The 17,891-nt window shown below is 41.0% G+C and overlaps 1 protein-coding gene across 1 annotated transcript; it reads left to right on the top strand.

The window, feature by feature from the left end:
• Nucleotides 1–81: 81 nt before the first annotated feature.
• Slc25a53 (solute carrier family 25 member 53) lies at nucleotides 82–11,415 on the top strand. Its single transcript, XM_021629288.2, has 2 exons — nucleotides 82–234; nucleotides 8,931–11,415. Exon 2 carries the CDS (start codon nucleotides 8,962–8,964, stop codon nucleotides 9,877–9,879), a length of 918 nt encoding a protein of 305 aa, XP_021484963.1. The 5' UTR covers nucleotides 82–234; nucleotides 8,931–8,961; the 3' UTR covers nucleotides 9,880–11,415.
• The last annotated feature ends 6,476 nt before the right edge of the window (nucleotides 11,416–17,891 follow it).

Here is a 17,891-nt window from a genome sequence, read left to right on the forward strand (position 1 = left end):
TCGAGGCTGCTTTTAGCCTCTGCCCATTGAGACAAAAGAGCATGACGAGAGGAGTAGAGTGGCCAATCAGCGGTGCGCAGGGGCGGCCTCCCAGCAAAGCCTGGGCCAGGATGCTAATGCCTGCCCGAGAGGGGGGACCTGCTGGAGGGGGCTGCAGCAGACTGGCGCGGAAGCGGGCACAGCAGCGTCAAGTGCAGCTTGGACTCACGGACCTGGCCCATTTACATTTCACTTGTGAGTTTGTAGCTTCCCCTCTCTTCCCTTCTTCCTATCGCCTTCCGTCTTGGCTCTCCTCTGATGCTTTGCAACCGGATGCCTTAAACATGAGGTGGGACCAAAAGCAAGTGAACAATGAGAGTTCTTCACCTTTGTATAGGGGATAGGGGATAGTAATTGCTAAGCGCTTTCTGTGTGGCCAAAGTGCTTGCACGGACATCTCATTTATTCCTCTCATCAGTCTTGTGATAAAACACAGCAGCGTGCCCATTTAACAGGGAGAGGGATGTAGCACCTAGGCAGTACGGGTAGGGAGCACAGAATTAACAGCTCACACTCCAGTCCTGGCATCTAAACTCAAAGGTTACACTTTTTAAACACCTCTCCTTAGTGTTAGATTAAGGGTTAGAAAAGCTAAAATGAGGACGAGAGGACCAGTTTAGGGCTACATAAAATTAATGGCCAAGAACTGCTGTCTGCAACTTACCGATGAGAAAACTGAGACACCAGGAGCTTTGGCATCTTGTCCTGTATCATGCAGCAAAGAACCTAATAGTGTCGGATTTTACACCTCAGTCAGCTGTTCTGTTGATGCCAGTGTTTTGCTCTGTGCTGATGCCAACAGTTTGCCCTGCTGGGCTGCCCAGAGAGAGCATTCTCACTCTTACATATGTATCCACCAACTGTCTCAGCAGCTGGGCTGAAGAAATGATTGTGCCGAAGCAGGAAGTGGGGAGAGATGGGAAAGAAGAGGAAGGCAATCTTTATTATATGCATTATACTGAAGAGGAAACTGAGGCACTTTTCTGCTCACATTTTTTTTACACTAAAATAAACCACCTGTGTATAAAAATAGCAGCATTTTTGTATGACCCCAAAGGAAATTGGCCTAAAATTCCACTGTGAAGCCAGAGCTCTCAATCCAGAATTTGGGCTACCAGGAACTAAAGTATGAGTGTCCAGCTGGCTATCACAAAGTCATTTTTGAGGTCTTATTCAAGATGCACATTTCTGGGCTCCAGCTCTGAGGATCTGGCCTCACTGGGACTTGGAATGAACAATGTCATTTGTATTATACCTGTTGCTCTAATTGACTCTAGGTTGTAGAGAAGCTGTGAACCTCTGTTCTAAACACCATACCATGCTGAACGCTATCAGTAAATGGCCATCAGTATCTGCAACTTAAATGTTTGTCCACAGTCTATTTGTCACGAAACTTAATTCCAGAGCAGAAGTTCCTACCTCAAGTCCTTCTTGAAATAACATGCAAAGAATTTGACCACTTCTTTCTGATACCATGGGCTCTGTGAATTTTCAGATAGGCCCATGGCCTCCAAACAGTTAAGATCCACTGCCCTACAATCTTCATAACAACTTCCTCTTTCAACACCTGCTTGAGGGAGAAGTGTGAGAAACAAAATACTATTTGATCTAACCCTCCCCCCCAACCACAGCGCTCTGCCGCTGATATAGCTCTTTCATTTCCTGGCTCAAGGATAGGTTGCTAGGTTGCCCTTCTGTGAGCTCTTCAGGGGACTTCTCCATTGCTGGATTTGGCATCACTGGCCCCAGAGAAGGAGCAACTCCATGGAAACGGCATGCAAGGCTGCCCAGAGTGAATGGGCCGTGAAGCCAGAGGCTAGAAAACCTGCTCCACTTTCCCTGCCTTCTGGTTCTTAGACAGCAGGTTCCACTTCTCTCATTGAGATGGTGGCTAGGGTGGCCCCTGTATGGTTCACGTTTGACTCCTGATGCTTGTAAGCACGGGAACCATTTGAAATCCTGCAATTGCCGTTGACTTCATCTTCAGTCTGTAAAGGTATTTCACCTATTTCTGTCTGCTTTCTTATTAACAACTGTAATGACTAGAACTGCATACACAATCCAATTTTGGAAGGAAGCTCCCTCCGCATTAATGTTGTAGTCTTTCTCATGGGGATGGAGCAGTGGAGATAGTGGTGGTAGAAAGGAAAGAGCATGGTAGGCACATAGGAGGCCGGTAGCTCACCTTGAAGAGTTGGCGTGGGGCTAGGAGTACCTGGTGGGTTTGCTTCATACTCTTGCTTCTGTTCTCGAGCACCATGACATTAGACAAGACAACAACTTCACAGCAGAGCCTTGGTCTGTGTTTACATTGGCTTCATCATCAAAGTAGATGCTATGTTGGACCTGGTAGCTAAGAGCAAAAAATTAAGGATAGACTAAGAGTTCTGATAAAAAAAATAATGAAGAGACTAGATTGTGGTTAGGTTTAGACATTGAAGCAAGAATGTTTTAGAACAGTTACCAGCAAAGTCTGTTGGGATACAGAACATCATTTATCTCTGGCCACATGTGTGAGAGTGTGCAGCAAGTGATGGTTCTAATGAGGCCATATTTTCCAATTTTGACAAATGAACCTTAAAAGCCTGAAGGTAAGGAGATAAAGCTTTCAGATGAAATAATAGTGGCTAGTTTTGGCAACAGGAGTCCTCTGTGCCAGGAACTTTCCATTTGCTATCTCATTTAAACTTCTTGGCAGCCCTGCTGACACAGGCATTGTATACCTTTTTATTTTTTTCAGAAAAGAATATTGAGTTTCAAGGAGGTGAAGTCTCTTGTATAAGGCCACACTATTTGGAAGTGGACACACTGGGATGCTAGCCCAGGGCTGCCAAACTCCAGAACCTATGAATACTTTCCTTTTCCATTTTGAGAGGAAAAGCATAAATGTATCCTGCAGGGCTGGGTATGCAGTCTAGCAGAATAGTATCTTCTTAGTGTGTTAAGACAAAACAAAACAAAACAAAACAAAACAAAACCTGACTTTGATTCCTAACACTGAAGGAGAAAAAACAGGATGAAAGAAATCATTGTAATAGAAGATTCAAATGCAGCCATTCCACGTTAGCAATTTTGTCATAATTAGACCTTAGCTGCTACTGATTCACTCTGAGACATGAAACTTGCAACACAAGCTCTTCATATACTTTATTACATGCAATCTTCATGAAAATCACTTTTAAACTAATGATACAGGGGTTGACATGGCTTCTGGTAAATGTACTTGCTACCAAGCCTGATGACCTGAGGTCAATCCGGGAACCCATGGGGTGGAATAAGAGAACTGAGGCTGCAGTTGTTCTCTGACCTCCACAAACATGCTGTACCACCTTTCCATACCAAAAATAAGAAAGAAATGTAAAAGAAAAGAATAATGATAGTAAGGTTCAGAGGGTTGGAGAGAATTGACCAAGGTCATAAAGCTAGGAAATGGCAGAGTAGAATTGAAACCGAGGGTTGTCTGACTCCAATGTTTTGTTCTCTACAGCATACATCAGTGGAGAAAATAAACATGACCCTCATTGTGACTCCTTGATGTTAGCCTCTGCTCTGTCTGTTTTGTGTTTCACTGTCTAACACCAGCATCATGGCTATTCTGTCTTCACAGAATATATATTCCTGAATCTCAGTCAGGATCAGGTGAAGCAGCTTGCAGAAATATAACCAGTATTCCTATGGGAGCCAAAGAAGATATTTCTTCTATGAATGTAAAGGCCAAGCATAATGTTCTAGGACAGTGGTTCTCAATCTCCCTAATGCTGCAAACCCTTAATGCAGTTACTCATGTTGTGGTAACCCCCAACCATAAAATTATTTCATTGTTACTTCATAACTTTAATTTTGCTAGTTATAAATCATAACATAAATATCTGATATGCAGCTGGCCTTAAGCGACCCCTGTGAAAGGGTCGTTAAACCCCCAATGGGGTCACAACCCACAGGTTGAAAATTACTGTTCAAGAGGTACCTACCCGTGCCAACATTAATTTTTGTCTTTTAGGTCTCTTCCTTAGCTTAAAACATCTATTTCCACTTCATCACCTAACAAGAGTGGACTTATTTAAGGATTATGTCACATCTTTCCTTAAAAAATTATTAACACATATTAATTGCACATTTTAGTGCACTGGGAAGTCTTGAGTGACTCCTGACTTTTGCAGATCTCTAGCACTTGAAGGGGGTTCAGTATAATATTGCCTTATGTGAATATAGCATGCATCAATCAGATTGAACCATCCTTCTTATACTCCTTACCTTCCCAATCAATAACAATTACTCTTCTACTTACAGGTCTACAATTTTAAATTTGGACACATAAAAGCATGCTACATTTGATTTCCTGTTCCTGATTAATTTCACTTAACATAATATCATCCAGTTTCTTCCATTCTGCTGCAGATGATAGGTTTCACTCTTCTTTGTGGTGGAATAATACTCCATTTACTAATCTACATACATCATTTTCATTATGCACTCATTTGTTAATGGGTACTTATGCTGATTTGTAGCAATCATTGTGCATAGTGTAGCAACATACTTGGACAATTCAGCTGTCTCTTTGGTAGGCTCATTTTATTTTTTCCAGGTATAAACTCAGGAGTGGAGTATCTGAATCATATGCTTTATCTATTTTGATCTTTTTGAGGACCCTTCCGATTGATATTTACAGTGTCTGTGTCCCATAAATAGTGTATCCTGGTTGTCTTTTCTCCACATCCTTACCAGTATTGATTTTTCCTTGTCCTGTGTAAAATACATTGTTCTTGTGTCTTCTTGGACCATGAATATTTTTATTTTGTCTTCCAGTGTGGATTAGTCCATTGCTGAACTATCTACCCTACTAAATTCCTGTGTCTTGAGGACAGGTACCAAATCCTGCACATCTTTTGCTCCATAATGATTTACCTATGACTTAAAAGATGATCAATACAAGTTTTTTAATTGACTCAAGGCCTGGCTGTCATTTCCCCAAATGAACAGATATATGCAGGCCTGATTCTTAGGATGCCCACCCATGATACCCATCTTCACTAGACTAGTCTGGGAAGCCTTAGTTCCCATATACTCATGTGATTTGGTTTGTAGACATAGGAGACAGATCACAGGATTTAGATGATAACTATTCAAGGAAGCCTCCAAGCCCATTCTCCATGCCATACTTTGAAATTAATGTTAGGGTGCCAGATTCTTCTGGAGGATTATGTTGAACCTTTGAATTTATAGAAGAAAGCTCCTCTCTGGCTCCTACAGGAATAGTGGATATGTTCCAGCATGCCACTTTATCTGGCTTTAGCTTGTCTTCAGGAACATGTACTCTGTTAATACAGACAATGTGGTTGGGAATAACATTTTTTAAAGTCCCCAAGTCATAAATTTTCAGCAACTTGTTCTTATTTTGTTACTAATCTTTACACAGCCTTCTGTGTAAGCCTTATTTGTCACCACTTTGTAGCTGAAGAATGTGAGACAGTGAAAGTCCTGCCTCTCCACCCTCCACACCCTGCCAGATCACACAGCTATGTAAGTGATGAAACAAGAATGCAGTTCTAGATCTATTTGTCCCCCAAAATATCTTCAGAGAAAAATTTCCAAGAGAAATACGAACTTTCTTCCTTGGGTAAAATACAAGTACTCAGATTTATAAAATGATGTATGTGATATTTAAAATATGATGTTTCTAAATTACTTTTCATTTTAATACCTCAAAATTATTATCATAAATGGTAGAAGGATTTCGTGGCACAGGTACAGAGTCTCCCATATTTAAGCCCTTGTGACAGAATACAGTTTAGGGGATGCCTACCAAAGAGTTTTCCCTGCCTGATAATTTTATAACTAACGCAAAAGAGGTTCCAAGACACCATTAAATTTCTAAAGTCCTATAAAATATGAACCAGAGCTTACAATGTAGGTGTGCCAAAGCTTTTCCTTCTACTAAGTTAGACTGTCGTTTGGAGTGACGTACATATCTTTATAAAATGGTGGGTATGAACTGGAATGTTACTGAACCCAGGGTTAGATGACTTGAAAAGCCTTTATCTCATCACTTGTCCTTACTAAGGCCAAGGTAAGATTTGGGTTAGAGAGCTGTAGACTGTTCCAGGCTCCATTAGCTTTGGAGGTCTGAGTGACCTAGGCAGGAAGATGTAGGGAGGGCCCCCTTTAGCTCATTTGATATGGAAGTGACTGCCAGGAGCCCAGAATTATTTTGAAAGGATGCAAGAAATGGTCCTCTTGAATCTTTGCCCCTGACAAGTTCTCAGCCAAGGGATTCCCAGGAACAAAGACCCTTCTACTTTCCTTCTGGTCTTGAAGGTGAAGTGGGTTCTGAGGATAACATGAAATGCTGGGAGCAGGGGAGGTGGTAATGGGCAGAGCACAGAAGGTTGAGCTACCCCCACCATCACCAAGAAATGAAGTGTGGCCTGTGCAAAAGGGGGTGCAAAATGGTATTGTGGGGGGAAGGATGGAACAGGACAAGAGGCTAGGACCAAGCAGAGTTAAGTAGGGTGATTCTAGGAAAGGTTCTCTAAGGCAAGCTGTAAGTACAGCATCCTAGAGAAGGCTGCATAGCTTGCACTTTGCCTCTACTCCTCACTATGGGCCTCAGCCTGATCAGCCCATTGTCCCTATTGAGTGATCCAGATAACCTAATTAACATAATCAGAGTCTCAACCACCAGACCACAGTGTCCCAGTGTGTGAAACTTGCTGTCCACAATTGTTGCTAGACTTTCTGTTTCTGCCTGCCTTCCATTCTGATCAACAAGTACTCTCTCCTTCCTTGTTTCTACCTGGCCAGCTGTATGCTTCCTTTCCCTGATATGCCAGCTGCCACTGCTGGACACCCTCTTTTCTCAGTCCTATGCAAGCCTACCCTCCCTCTCTTTCCCTTTCTCCCTCCCCCCTTCTTTCGCCATGATTCCTTCCTTCTGTCCTTCCTTCCTGACAGGGTTTCACTATGTTATTCAAGAAGCATTGAAATTCAGGTTCAAATTCAAGTGATCCTCTCCTACCTCAGCCTGCCAAGTAGCTCAGACCCCAGGTTTATGCTACCACATCTAGCTCTTGTTTTTTTCTTGATTGTAAAGTTACCTTCTGTGTCCTGGCCTCCAAACTGATTCAAATACTACTTCTCCATGTCTTAAGATTTCTTAAGGATGGGGGAGGGAATGTCTCATATTTCCTCATTTGGCCTTGAACTTGATAAGTAGTTGAGGATGGCCTTGAACTTCTCATCCCAGTATGTTTACTTCCCACATGATGGGTTACACATAGACACCCCTGTATACAGTTTATATAGTGATAGGGGTCAAACATACGTTTTAGTAACATCAGGAAAGCACTCTGTCAGCTGAGCTATATCCCCAGATAGAGATCTTTTGATTATCACAAATGTCGATCCTGAATGGTGCTTCTGTTAGACAGTGCATAGTAGCCAGGCACACTGATAAACATCCTTCAGTGACTAAGACTAAAAATAATTATCTTGCCCCAAATGTCAGTAGAGCACAAAATGAGAAATCCTGCTGTATTATATAGCTATGTACATAAGAGGTAAAGTGTGAAAATTGCCAGGTGTTGAGCAACATGGTATGAAACTTTCAGAAGCAGCTGCTTTTTCCTTCCTTCAATTATGGAGGAGTAAGGTATTGGCATGAGACAACTATATTTTGGGCATGAATCTACAGATGTAAATAAGAGGAGGTTCTCACCCCCAAATTTACAACTGACTTTAAAAGGAAGTCTGCATTGCAACTTTTTAGCACCCTAAAAAGGTTTTGATGAGGAGAAGGCTGAATCAGTGAAAGGCTTGTTCGGCAAGCATGAGGATCCATGCCTGGATCCCCAGACTCTACATGAAAATGCCAGGCATGGTGGCACATGCATGTAGTTCTGGAGCTGGGAAGGCGATGACAGGAGGATCTCTAGAACTCCTGGGTCAGCTATTCTTGCCAAACTGGTGAGCTTCAGTTTCAGCGAGATGCCCTATTTCAAAAGAGAAGTTGGAGACTTGTAGAAGACCAACAGTACCAATTTCTAGCCTCTATGATTATATGCATTCATGTACATGAATGCACACACCCACCCACAGCTGTTTGTGTGCACTAACATAAACATATGATAACACATACACACACCAAAAAGAAATTGTGGGGTGGAGCCTGTGAATCTGCTTGTAGACTTGCCTGACGCATACAAAGTAACCTGAAACATGGCAAAAAGTAGTTTGGGAAAGAGGGAAACACGTTGCTTGTCTAGTAGAGTAATAAAATGCAAAGTTTGGGGGATGAAGCAACAGCTCAGCAGAGGACCAAGTTTTAGTTCCTAGCCCCACAATAGGTCACTCACAGGGTCTGTAACTCCGTGAGATGCAATGTCCTATTCTGGCCTCTGTGGGTGCACTCTCACAGGCACAAATGTACATTTTTAAAATGCAAAGTTTTTTTGGTTAGAATTAAGGTAAAAGCTGGGTGTGGTAGTGCATGCTTTTAATCCCAACACCTGCGGAGGCAGAAGCAGGCAGATCTCTGTGAGTTCAGGTTCAACCTAGTCTACAAAGCTAGTCCAAGTCAACCAAAGCCACACAGAGCAACCCTGTCTCAAAAAACCAAAAGGAAAAGAAAAAGAATTAAGGTGATTCGTTTTAAAACCCCCTTTCTCCATTTCTATAATTTTTAGTCATAATTCTTTGAATATTTGAACTTTATTGTGTCACTAAAGTAACACAGACTATTGAGGGAAACAAATTAAAGTTTTCATTTAAGGTTGATAAACCTAAAAGTGTTTCCTGACACCTGAGTTTTTCATGTTTCTGTGTCAGACCAAGTCAGGAAAACGCTTGCCAAGACATTTAGACTATTAGCCTAACTTCTTGTCTCCTCTTACTAGTTTCTTCCATCTGTGTCCAGTTGTCTTCAGCATGGAGGAACAGAATAACTCTGCTGGGAAGGAGCTTCAACACAGGACACAAGCAGAAGTTGCAGGAAAGAAAATCTGGCACTCACAGGCCTACACCCTTGGGGCCATTTCCAACTTTATGTCTACTTTTCTGACCTTTCCTATCTATAAGGTGGTGTTCCGGCAGCAAATCCATGCTGTGGCAGTATCAGAGGCTGTGAGACAGCTTTGGCATGAAGGCCCTCAGTACTTCTACCGGGGCATCTACCCTCCTCTTCTCTCCAAGACCCTGCAAGGGACTCTGTTGTTTGGCACTTACGATAGTTTGCTGTGCTTTTTCTCCCCAGTTGGGCCACATTCCCTTGGACAGCGCTGGATGGCGGGGCTTATGTCTGGTGTAGTAGAAGCTGTAGCACTCAGCCCTTTTGAAAGAGTACAGAATGTGCTTCAGGATGCTAGAAAGCAAGCCAGCTTCCCTAGCACCTTCAGCATTCTTAAGGAATTCAATTCTTATGGGCTTTGGGGGCGGCTATCATTGGGATATTATCGTGGTTTCTGGCCACTCCTTGTCAGAAACAGCCTGGGAAGTGCTCTCTATTTCTCCTTCAAGGATCCTATCCAGGATGGCTTGGCAAGGCAAGGACTGCCCCATTGGGTTCCTGCTTTGGTGTCTGGTAGTGTCAATGGAACAATCACCTGCCTGGTTCTGTATCCTCTGATTGTGCTAGTTGCCAATATGCAGTCTCATATTGGCTGGCAGAGAATGCCAAGCCTGTGGGCTTCAGCACAAGATGTGTGGGACACTCGAGGTCGAAAAGTACTCTTGATTTATAGAGGAGGATCCTTGATCATCCTCAGGTCCAGTGTGACATGGGGCCTCACTACTGCTATTCATGACTTCTTGCAGAGAAAGGCTCACACCAAGAAAGAGACTGACTAAATGAAGTGTGGCTATGGTATCTTCACTGGTTGGTTGTGTATAGTATATTTCTTTGTCTTGATTACCTAATACAACTGCTATTTACTATCTTTAAACTGTCTCTGCATGGGAGAAGCTCCTACCTTTTTACCTGTTAGTCATGGACAAAGCCTACCAGGATTACTTGGTCAAAGAAAGTCTCCCAAGTCTATGCACAGCTTCAGTAGCCTCAGAACCTGGAGTCTTTAAATAATCTGTAGCCCAGATTAAATGTCATTCCTTTAAGGATTTTTTTCAAATAAAAGGAAACTTTAAAAGAAGACTCTACTCAGTACTGTGAGTCTGGAGTCCTCCTGACTAGACTGAGTAGAACTCTAATTTTAACAAACTGTACTAGGCTTTCAGGCCAACTTCAGAGATGCCTATATTTTACTGACACTGCTCACTGCCTCTACCACAGCCGCTCTCATTTTAAGCTATGGGTCCCTCTTTCAGGGTACCCACTCTGATTACAAATCCTAGATTAGTGTTCACTTCAACCCGTCAGAATGGAAGATGCCACAAGAATGGAAGATGCTGGACACGTGAAGACATTTGGTTCCTGGATAGAAAGAATAAAGGCTTTGAAGCAAGAGGTTTAATTAATTTAAGTACATGCCAAATAGAAAAAAGAGAGCCCTGTAGTTTGGTTTGGTGTTCTCTGTTAGGGCCAACGCACACACATGTACATATTTATGTATGTTTATATACATGTGTGTGTGTGTCTGTGTGATTACAGTGCCTACAAACCACTTAAGTTTCTATAAAAAACCTGGAACTAACATGACCATATCTCTTCACAATTAATTGCTAATTCTGTTGATGTGGACAACTATATAGTAACTACAGTATAATGATCTTATCCTATCATTCAGAGCCATTGACAATGTGGACCCCATATAACTCTCTGTATATTATCACACTACATGCATGGACTGCACTATGTATGTTTTTCTCTCCCCAAACATTCCATGAACTTATCCAAGACCTTACTCTGCCTCCACTGTCCTCACTACTTGCACTGCATTCCCCCCTGGCGCTAATAAAAGGCCTCCAATTTACAAAAGTACAGCTCTGATACCTCTGCCTGTATGGAGCTCATTCTCTATCCCCCCACCCATATGAATGTGACATTAACTTTGTGATACCCCCTTCCAAGAGCTCATCGACATGCACTGATTCCGTTATGTTACTGATCCAATGTGGCCCTATGTTCTTGCTGTTCTTCAGTACCTCCTACTAGATTGTAAACTTCTTAAAAGCAGGGATTCTTATTCTTAAATCCTCCATTGTGCCTAGGTGCTCAATAAAGTTTGTGAATTATTGAATTGATTATCAAGCTGTGATATGGTCTATATCTTCAGGGTGCTATCCCTATTACATGAAGATAATGTTACTGACCCATTGTCAACAAGACACATGCCTTTGGGATGTGTTCATTTTCTTTTAGTAGTGGATTTAGTTTTGTGCTAATTATAATGCTAATGATAATAACAATAATAATAAAATTGTGTTCAACCAGAATATCTAGTGAGTTTGTGGTATTTACAATATGCTTGCTATTATAATGACTTTAACACCAAAATTTCACGAACAGAATCATATTGCACAACTGTCCTACTCCTTCAGCTCAAGAAGTTTGAGTATTTTCAAGATGACATGTATAACAGTTCTTGCTTCATACATGATACCATGATAAATTTCTTTTTTTTCAATTAAATGTTTTTTTTAAATTTTTTATTTAACTTTTATTAATTACACTTTATTCCTTTTGTATCCCTCCATAAGCCTCTCCCTCCTCCCCTCCCGGTTCCACCCTCCCCCCCTTTCTGCATGCATGCCTCTCCCCAAGTCCACTGATAGGGGAGGTCCTCCTCTCCTTCTTTCTGATCTTTTTTTTTTGTTCTTCTCAATCTTCTCAATGCAGTTTATTCAGGAACCTTGAACAATCTTCTGACCCTGGGGAAAGCCAGCCCACAGCTTAAAATAGCCTCTGGGTAGCCAACCCCAGCGTGCCTCGTGGGCAATGCAGATAGGTCCACATACATGGAAGCAAGCCAGATCCTCAGCCTTAGCCAAATATGGAGTTGTTTGTGAAAGAGAGCACTCACCATCAGGAAGGTGGAAGGTGGAAACCAGCTCCATCTTTAAGGCACAGCATTACGCAGCTCTCTACAGTTCCCCCTTTTTGTTTTAGACGCATCAGGCAAGAGTAGAGGTCTGATCTCTGATATTAAAAATAAATTGGGACTTTGTACTGATGTTCATTTAGGTGTCATCCACCCAAAGAGCATCAGACCCGTCAGATACCTTTTTCTCAGAGGCGGGACCTGGGGCATCAACCCACATGCAATCAGACATGCTCTTCTCTGGGTTGAAAGTGGCTGACCCTGAGTGCAGTGCTTAGCCTCTCATCCTAAGCGTAACATTTCAGCTTTTTATGGTAGCCAACCATGCTTGGGGAGACTGTCCTGCTTCAATGGCTGTAAAGGCCTGAATGATCATGGCTGCATTACGCTGTTGTGAGACTCTAATCTTGCATATACACCACAGGCAAACCAAGGAGACCAACACCAGAAGGCCTGCTAATGCTCCCATGCCCGCCCATTCCTTCAGATGATTCATGGCTGCAGCAATCCATGATGATAATCCTGTGGCTAGTCCTGTGTCCACTCTGGTAGAATTTGCTGTAACAATGTAACACTCTCAGCTGCTCCATCATAGTATCGAATTCTTCAGTCCAATTACCTAAAATATAGCTAGACAATTGTTTAGACAGATTTGCAGCACGGGAAAAATTCTCATATTGTATGCTAGTGACACAAAGTCCAGCATACTTCCATTGACAGCCAAGTTGAGCGATTTGCCATAGGGTATCAATTTGCTCCTGCACGAGGTCAATCCTCTGATTGAACACCATCAAGTCTCCTTTTAGTTGAGCATTAATTCCTTTTTGTACATCTAATGCATGAGCTACATTGGCTAAAAGATTATTTAGGGTCTGAGCAGTCTGCATAGTATGACTCATGGCTAATGCCGCGGTGGAGCTCCAACAGCTGCCAATGAGATGGCAGTAACAATGGCGGCTGTAATTCCAAGAACCCTTTTCTGTCTGAAGAGAGTCATAGCATGAGGGGCATCAACGGGCACAGGCACCCAGCGAGGCATGCGAGTAACCAGGGCATACCTACATTCACTAGCATTCCGGCATTGGGCAAAAAAGCAGTATCATTACCACAATTACTTGGCTCTATCTGGCTAACAAGAATAAAAATGGGGGATGTAAACAAACAGATGTGGACTTATAGGAAATATTACGAGAAGCCTTAACCCCCTCGTTGGAACATCCTGCATCAGGTCTAGAACTAGCAGTGATGATAAATTTCTTCATCCACACCTACCTACTGAACCAAAGTTGTCCTTTATAACAACCCATTTGTCTACCAATGAGAATTCATCACTGAATGCTACAGGCATTAAAGTCAGGATTACAGGCCATAAGAATGCTAGTATTTTTTTACCAAGAAGGTCAATACAAAATGGCCTTCCAGAAGAGCTGCTGATAAGCTTCCATATAGTAGATGTGAGTAGACTGGGGCAATGTTGTTAGCTTTTCTTACCTGCAGATTCTGCTTTTATGAATTACAGATAGAAAATATTTGTGGGAGAACTACACGTCTTAAATATGTGCAGCTTTTTTTGCTTGTTATACATTCAAACAACATGGTATAAAAATAATTTGAAGATCACTTAACCATGTATTAGATACTATAAATAAACTAGAAATGATTTAAAATATGTGGGATAGAACAGGGCATCATGACATATATCTTTAATCCCCTTATATGGGGATAAGAGGAATAGGGATTCAAGGGCAGCCTATACTACCTAATTCCAGGACAGTGTGGGCTTCATGAGATCATGCCTCAACTCTTCCCTCCCCACAAAATTTAAAAAAACATAAACAAAAATGAAACAATAAAATGGTTGTTTCATGCAAACAGATTTATACAAGTTTTGAAAATATGGGACTTCAGGAGTAGCTGCTTTTGGTATTTCCAGAGAGTCTTGGAACCAAATCCCCATGGATACTGATGGCTATCAATCAATACTTGTCCATTCAAAGACGTACAATGCATACTCAGAAAAAAATAGAGCAGCAGGTAGTTATACTTATGTCTAACTTCCAAGAGAAAATATTGTTCACAAAGATGTGTAACTAGCTGAAGAGAAATAATGAACACTATTCCCCTATATTTTTATCCAAAAGATGCATTTATCTCCAAGTACACTATAGATTCCCTGATATCACTCTGTCAATTTGTATCCCCTTCTCCATTCTAATAAATTATTTAGAAATAAATTTGAGCTTATAGAGAATTTTCATGCATAATGTTTAAAAAACATCTATATATCCTTTACTCAGATCTGAGTGTTAACATTTTATCTCATTTGCTATATTTTTTGAGCATGCATTCTGTCTATATACAGAAAAACATTTTCCTAGACTGAAAATTGCATACATTGCCTCCCCCCCCCCCCAATTTTTTAGAGACAGGTCTTCTCTGTGTAGCCATTGCTGTCTTAGAACTTACTTTATATATCAGGCTGGCAGCCAAACACTGGTGGTGCACACTTGTAATCCCAGCACTCAGGAGGCAGAGGCAGATGGAACTCTGTGAGTTCAAGGCCAGGCTGATCTATAGAGAGTTCCAGAACAGCCAGGGCTATTTACACAGAGAAATTCTATCTTAACCCCATCTCCACAAGATAGACCGGGTTGGCCTCAAACTCAGAGATCCACCTGTCTCTGACTCCCAAGTGCTGGGATTAAAGGGGCACAACACAATGACCAACCCATAACTCACTTTCAATGTTTATAGAAATGGTATTCATATATTCAAGTTCTCTTTAAAAAAAATCTTTCTGATAATTCTGTAGTGCTGTAGCTCAGTGCTAGAGGCCTTACCTAGCATCTTCAAAGACATCCCCAGAACCACAAAATAAATAAGTGTATAAAATGCAGTTACTACTAGACAGTTTTTGATCCAGAGTCTCTAGTCCAGGCCAGTCTTGAACTCCTTATATTGACAAGAATGACCTTAAACTTGTGATCTTCCTGCCTTCTGCCTTCATCTCCCAAGTTCTGGGATTGCAGGTATGCATCAACATGTCTCATTTATGTGGAGATCAAACCCAGAGCCTTCTAATATGCTTGGAAAGCAGTTGAACTGAGCAATAGCCCAAATCCTGATTGCAAAAGATTACAAAATTTCACATACCATATTTTAAGACTAATTGTGGTAATTGTTTAAATTTTCTCTAATTGCTTTACACATAAGTTTTAAGCGTATATGTTTAAGTTTGAAGTTATGGAATTATATGCAAATATTTATAAACAAAGCATGGAATAATTTATTTGATTTTTCAAAAGTCAGTTTATATAAAAACCTAGGCAATGCTGTAAACTTACATAGATCTATTGATTATTTTCATTTAAATATTCTGTAAAATTATTGTCCAGTGAATTTAAATAGAAACATTAATATTTCATTTTGTGATGATAATCTAGTCATTTTCATATTTGAAAAATTACTTTTAGGACTTGAGATCAACAGAATAAGGAGCTAATAAACACCTATATTGGTTTAAAGACATAGGAAATTTTGAGTTTAACACCAGCATATAAAATGGTTAAAATAGGCAAATATATATATATATATATACAATATGATTTAGCCATAAGTAATTTCACCTTGTCTACATGTGTTTGTGAGATATTTTTCTAAGACTGGCATTGCTGGTTTGTGGAGTGTGCATGCTTTCAATTTCACTGAATGCTGCCTAACATTTTCTAATGGCATGTTCACCAGTTCCTGTTGCTCCACCTGCAGACCAACACTTGGTATTACCTGAATTTTTCCAACCCAGTAGCAGCAAAATGAAGTCTCCTGCTTTGGTTTTTCTGGTTATTAATAATGTTGAGCACATTTCCATGTGCCTATTGGACATGAGGACTTTTGCTAATCATTTATTCAAGCCAGTTGACAGTTTTCCTTTTGCATTTTTGCCACTTTTTCAAACTTATTTATGGGAGTTATTTGTTCTAACTTCAGTCTATTGTCTTATATGTATGTTGCGTACAACTTTCCTCACTTAGTTATTTTGTCATTGCCTTTATATTTTCTTTTGATAATTGTAAGTCACATTGCTAGTCTATTCTCTTTACAGTAAGCATGTGTTTATCTCAAAGAAATCCTTCTTTGAACATACAGTCTTAGTTTTTTCTTTCACATTTATTTCTCCAATATATTTGGAATTAATTTTATGTAAAATGTGAGGATACTGTCTGGAGATAGAATGCTTTACTAGCGTGTTGAAAGCCTTAGGTTCAATCCCTAGCAAGGAAACACTATGAGGCTAGAGGTCCATTTCCATATTCTCTCAATAAATACACAGGTATCCTAATATCATTTGTTGATAAGCCTTTCTCTCCATATTCATTTATGACAAAATTCTATCAAATAATGAAGCATTTGTATATTCTTTGCTGTTCTGTTCCAATGTTTTACATGTATAAGTCTGTGCCATCATACCATTGCCTTATATTGTAGGTTTAAAAAGAAGTCTTGGATGAGGCAGGGAAAGGAGAGAGAGAGTACTGGAATGGGGGGTCATCTCTGGGACAAGCTAGAAACCTAGGGCAATGGAAACTTCCAGGAATGTATAGGGGTGACTGTGGGTAAAACTAGTGATGGGGGATATGAAGCCTGAACCAGCCATCTCCTTTACCCAGGCAAAACTTCCAGAGGAAATATTGGGACACCAACCCAGACACAAAACCTTAGTACCACAATTTTTTTTGCCTACAAGATATGCAGCTGGAAAGGTGGAGCAGAAATTGAGAAAATGACCCACCAATGACTGGTCCAGCTTGAGACCCAACCTATGAAAGAGAGCTAACTCCCGAAACTGTTGTTAATATTCTGCTGTACTTGCAGACAGAGCCTAGTATAACTGTTCTGTGAGAGGTTTCACTCAGCAGCTGATGAAAACTGATGCAGAGACCCACAGCCAAACATTAGGGAGGAACTTGGAGAATCCTGGAGAAGAGAAGGAGGAAGGATTGTAGGGAGCAGAGGGGTTAAGGACACCACAAGAAAACACACAGAATCAAATAATCTGAGTCTATAGTGGCTCATAAAGGCCGAACTACCAACTAGGTGCCTGCATGGGACTGACCTAGGCCATCCGCGTATATGTTACAATTGTGTAACTTGGTCTTCATGTGGGACTTCCAACAGTGTCAGGGATGTCTCTGACTCCATTGTCTGCCTTTGGGACCCTTTCCCCTAACTGGGCTGTCTTGTCAAGCTTTAATGGGAGAGGAGGTAACTAATCTTACTGCAACTTGATATACAAAGTCTGGTTGATATCCATAGGAGGCCTCCCCCTTTTTAAAAGAAAGGGAAAAGAGTACATGAAGTGGCAGAGGTAGGGGGAAGGACTGGGAGGAATGGAGGAAGGGGCTGTAAAGTCAATTAATTAATTAACTAATTTAAAATGAGGTAATTAGAAGTGTTAAAGTTATTTTTATAAAACTGTGTTTCTTCGATTCTCTCTTAATCCCACTACCACACAAATAATTGACTCTTTTATATTTGTTTAATAATAAGCTTCACAACACAATAACTGCACAGTTATTGCTCTCTTGTTAACCCTCTAAGCTAATTTGGTTTCCTCCCAGTTTACATCACTGGGATACTTGTACTTTGTAGCTTTCCCCACTCCAGCCACTTCACCTCTACTGAGGCCAAAATCCCCTACTTTCTCTTCTTAACCTCCTCCTCTTAGTGGCAGGAAGTTCAGCCCTATTCTCTCCTCTTCTCAGCGATTGGCTGTTAATTGCTTTATTGATATATCAGAGGACAATTGGGAAGCAAAACACTGAGACAAGAGATTCTCAGAACAAGGATTGCATCAAAATTGGGGGG

This window comes from Meriones unguiculatus, chromosome X, assembly GCF_030254825.1.
Source record: "Meriones unguiculatus strain TT.TT164.6M chromosome X, Bangor_MerUng_6.1, whole genome shotgun sequence".
Classification (NCBI taxonomy): Eukaryota; Metazoa; Chordata; class Mammalia; order Rodentia; family Muridae; genus Meriones; species Meriones unguiculatus.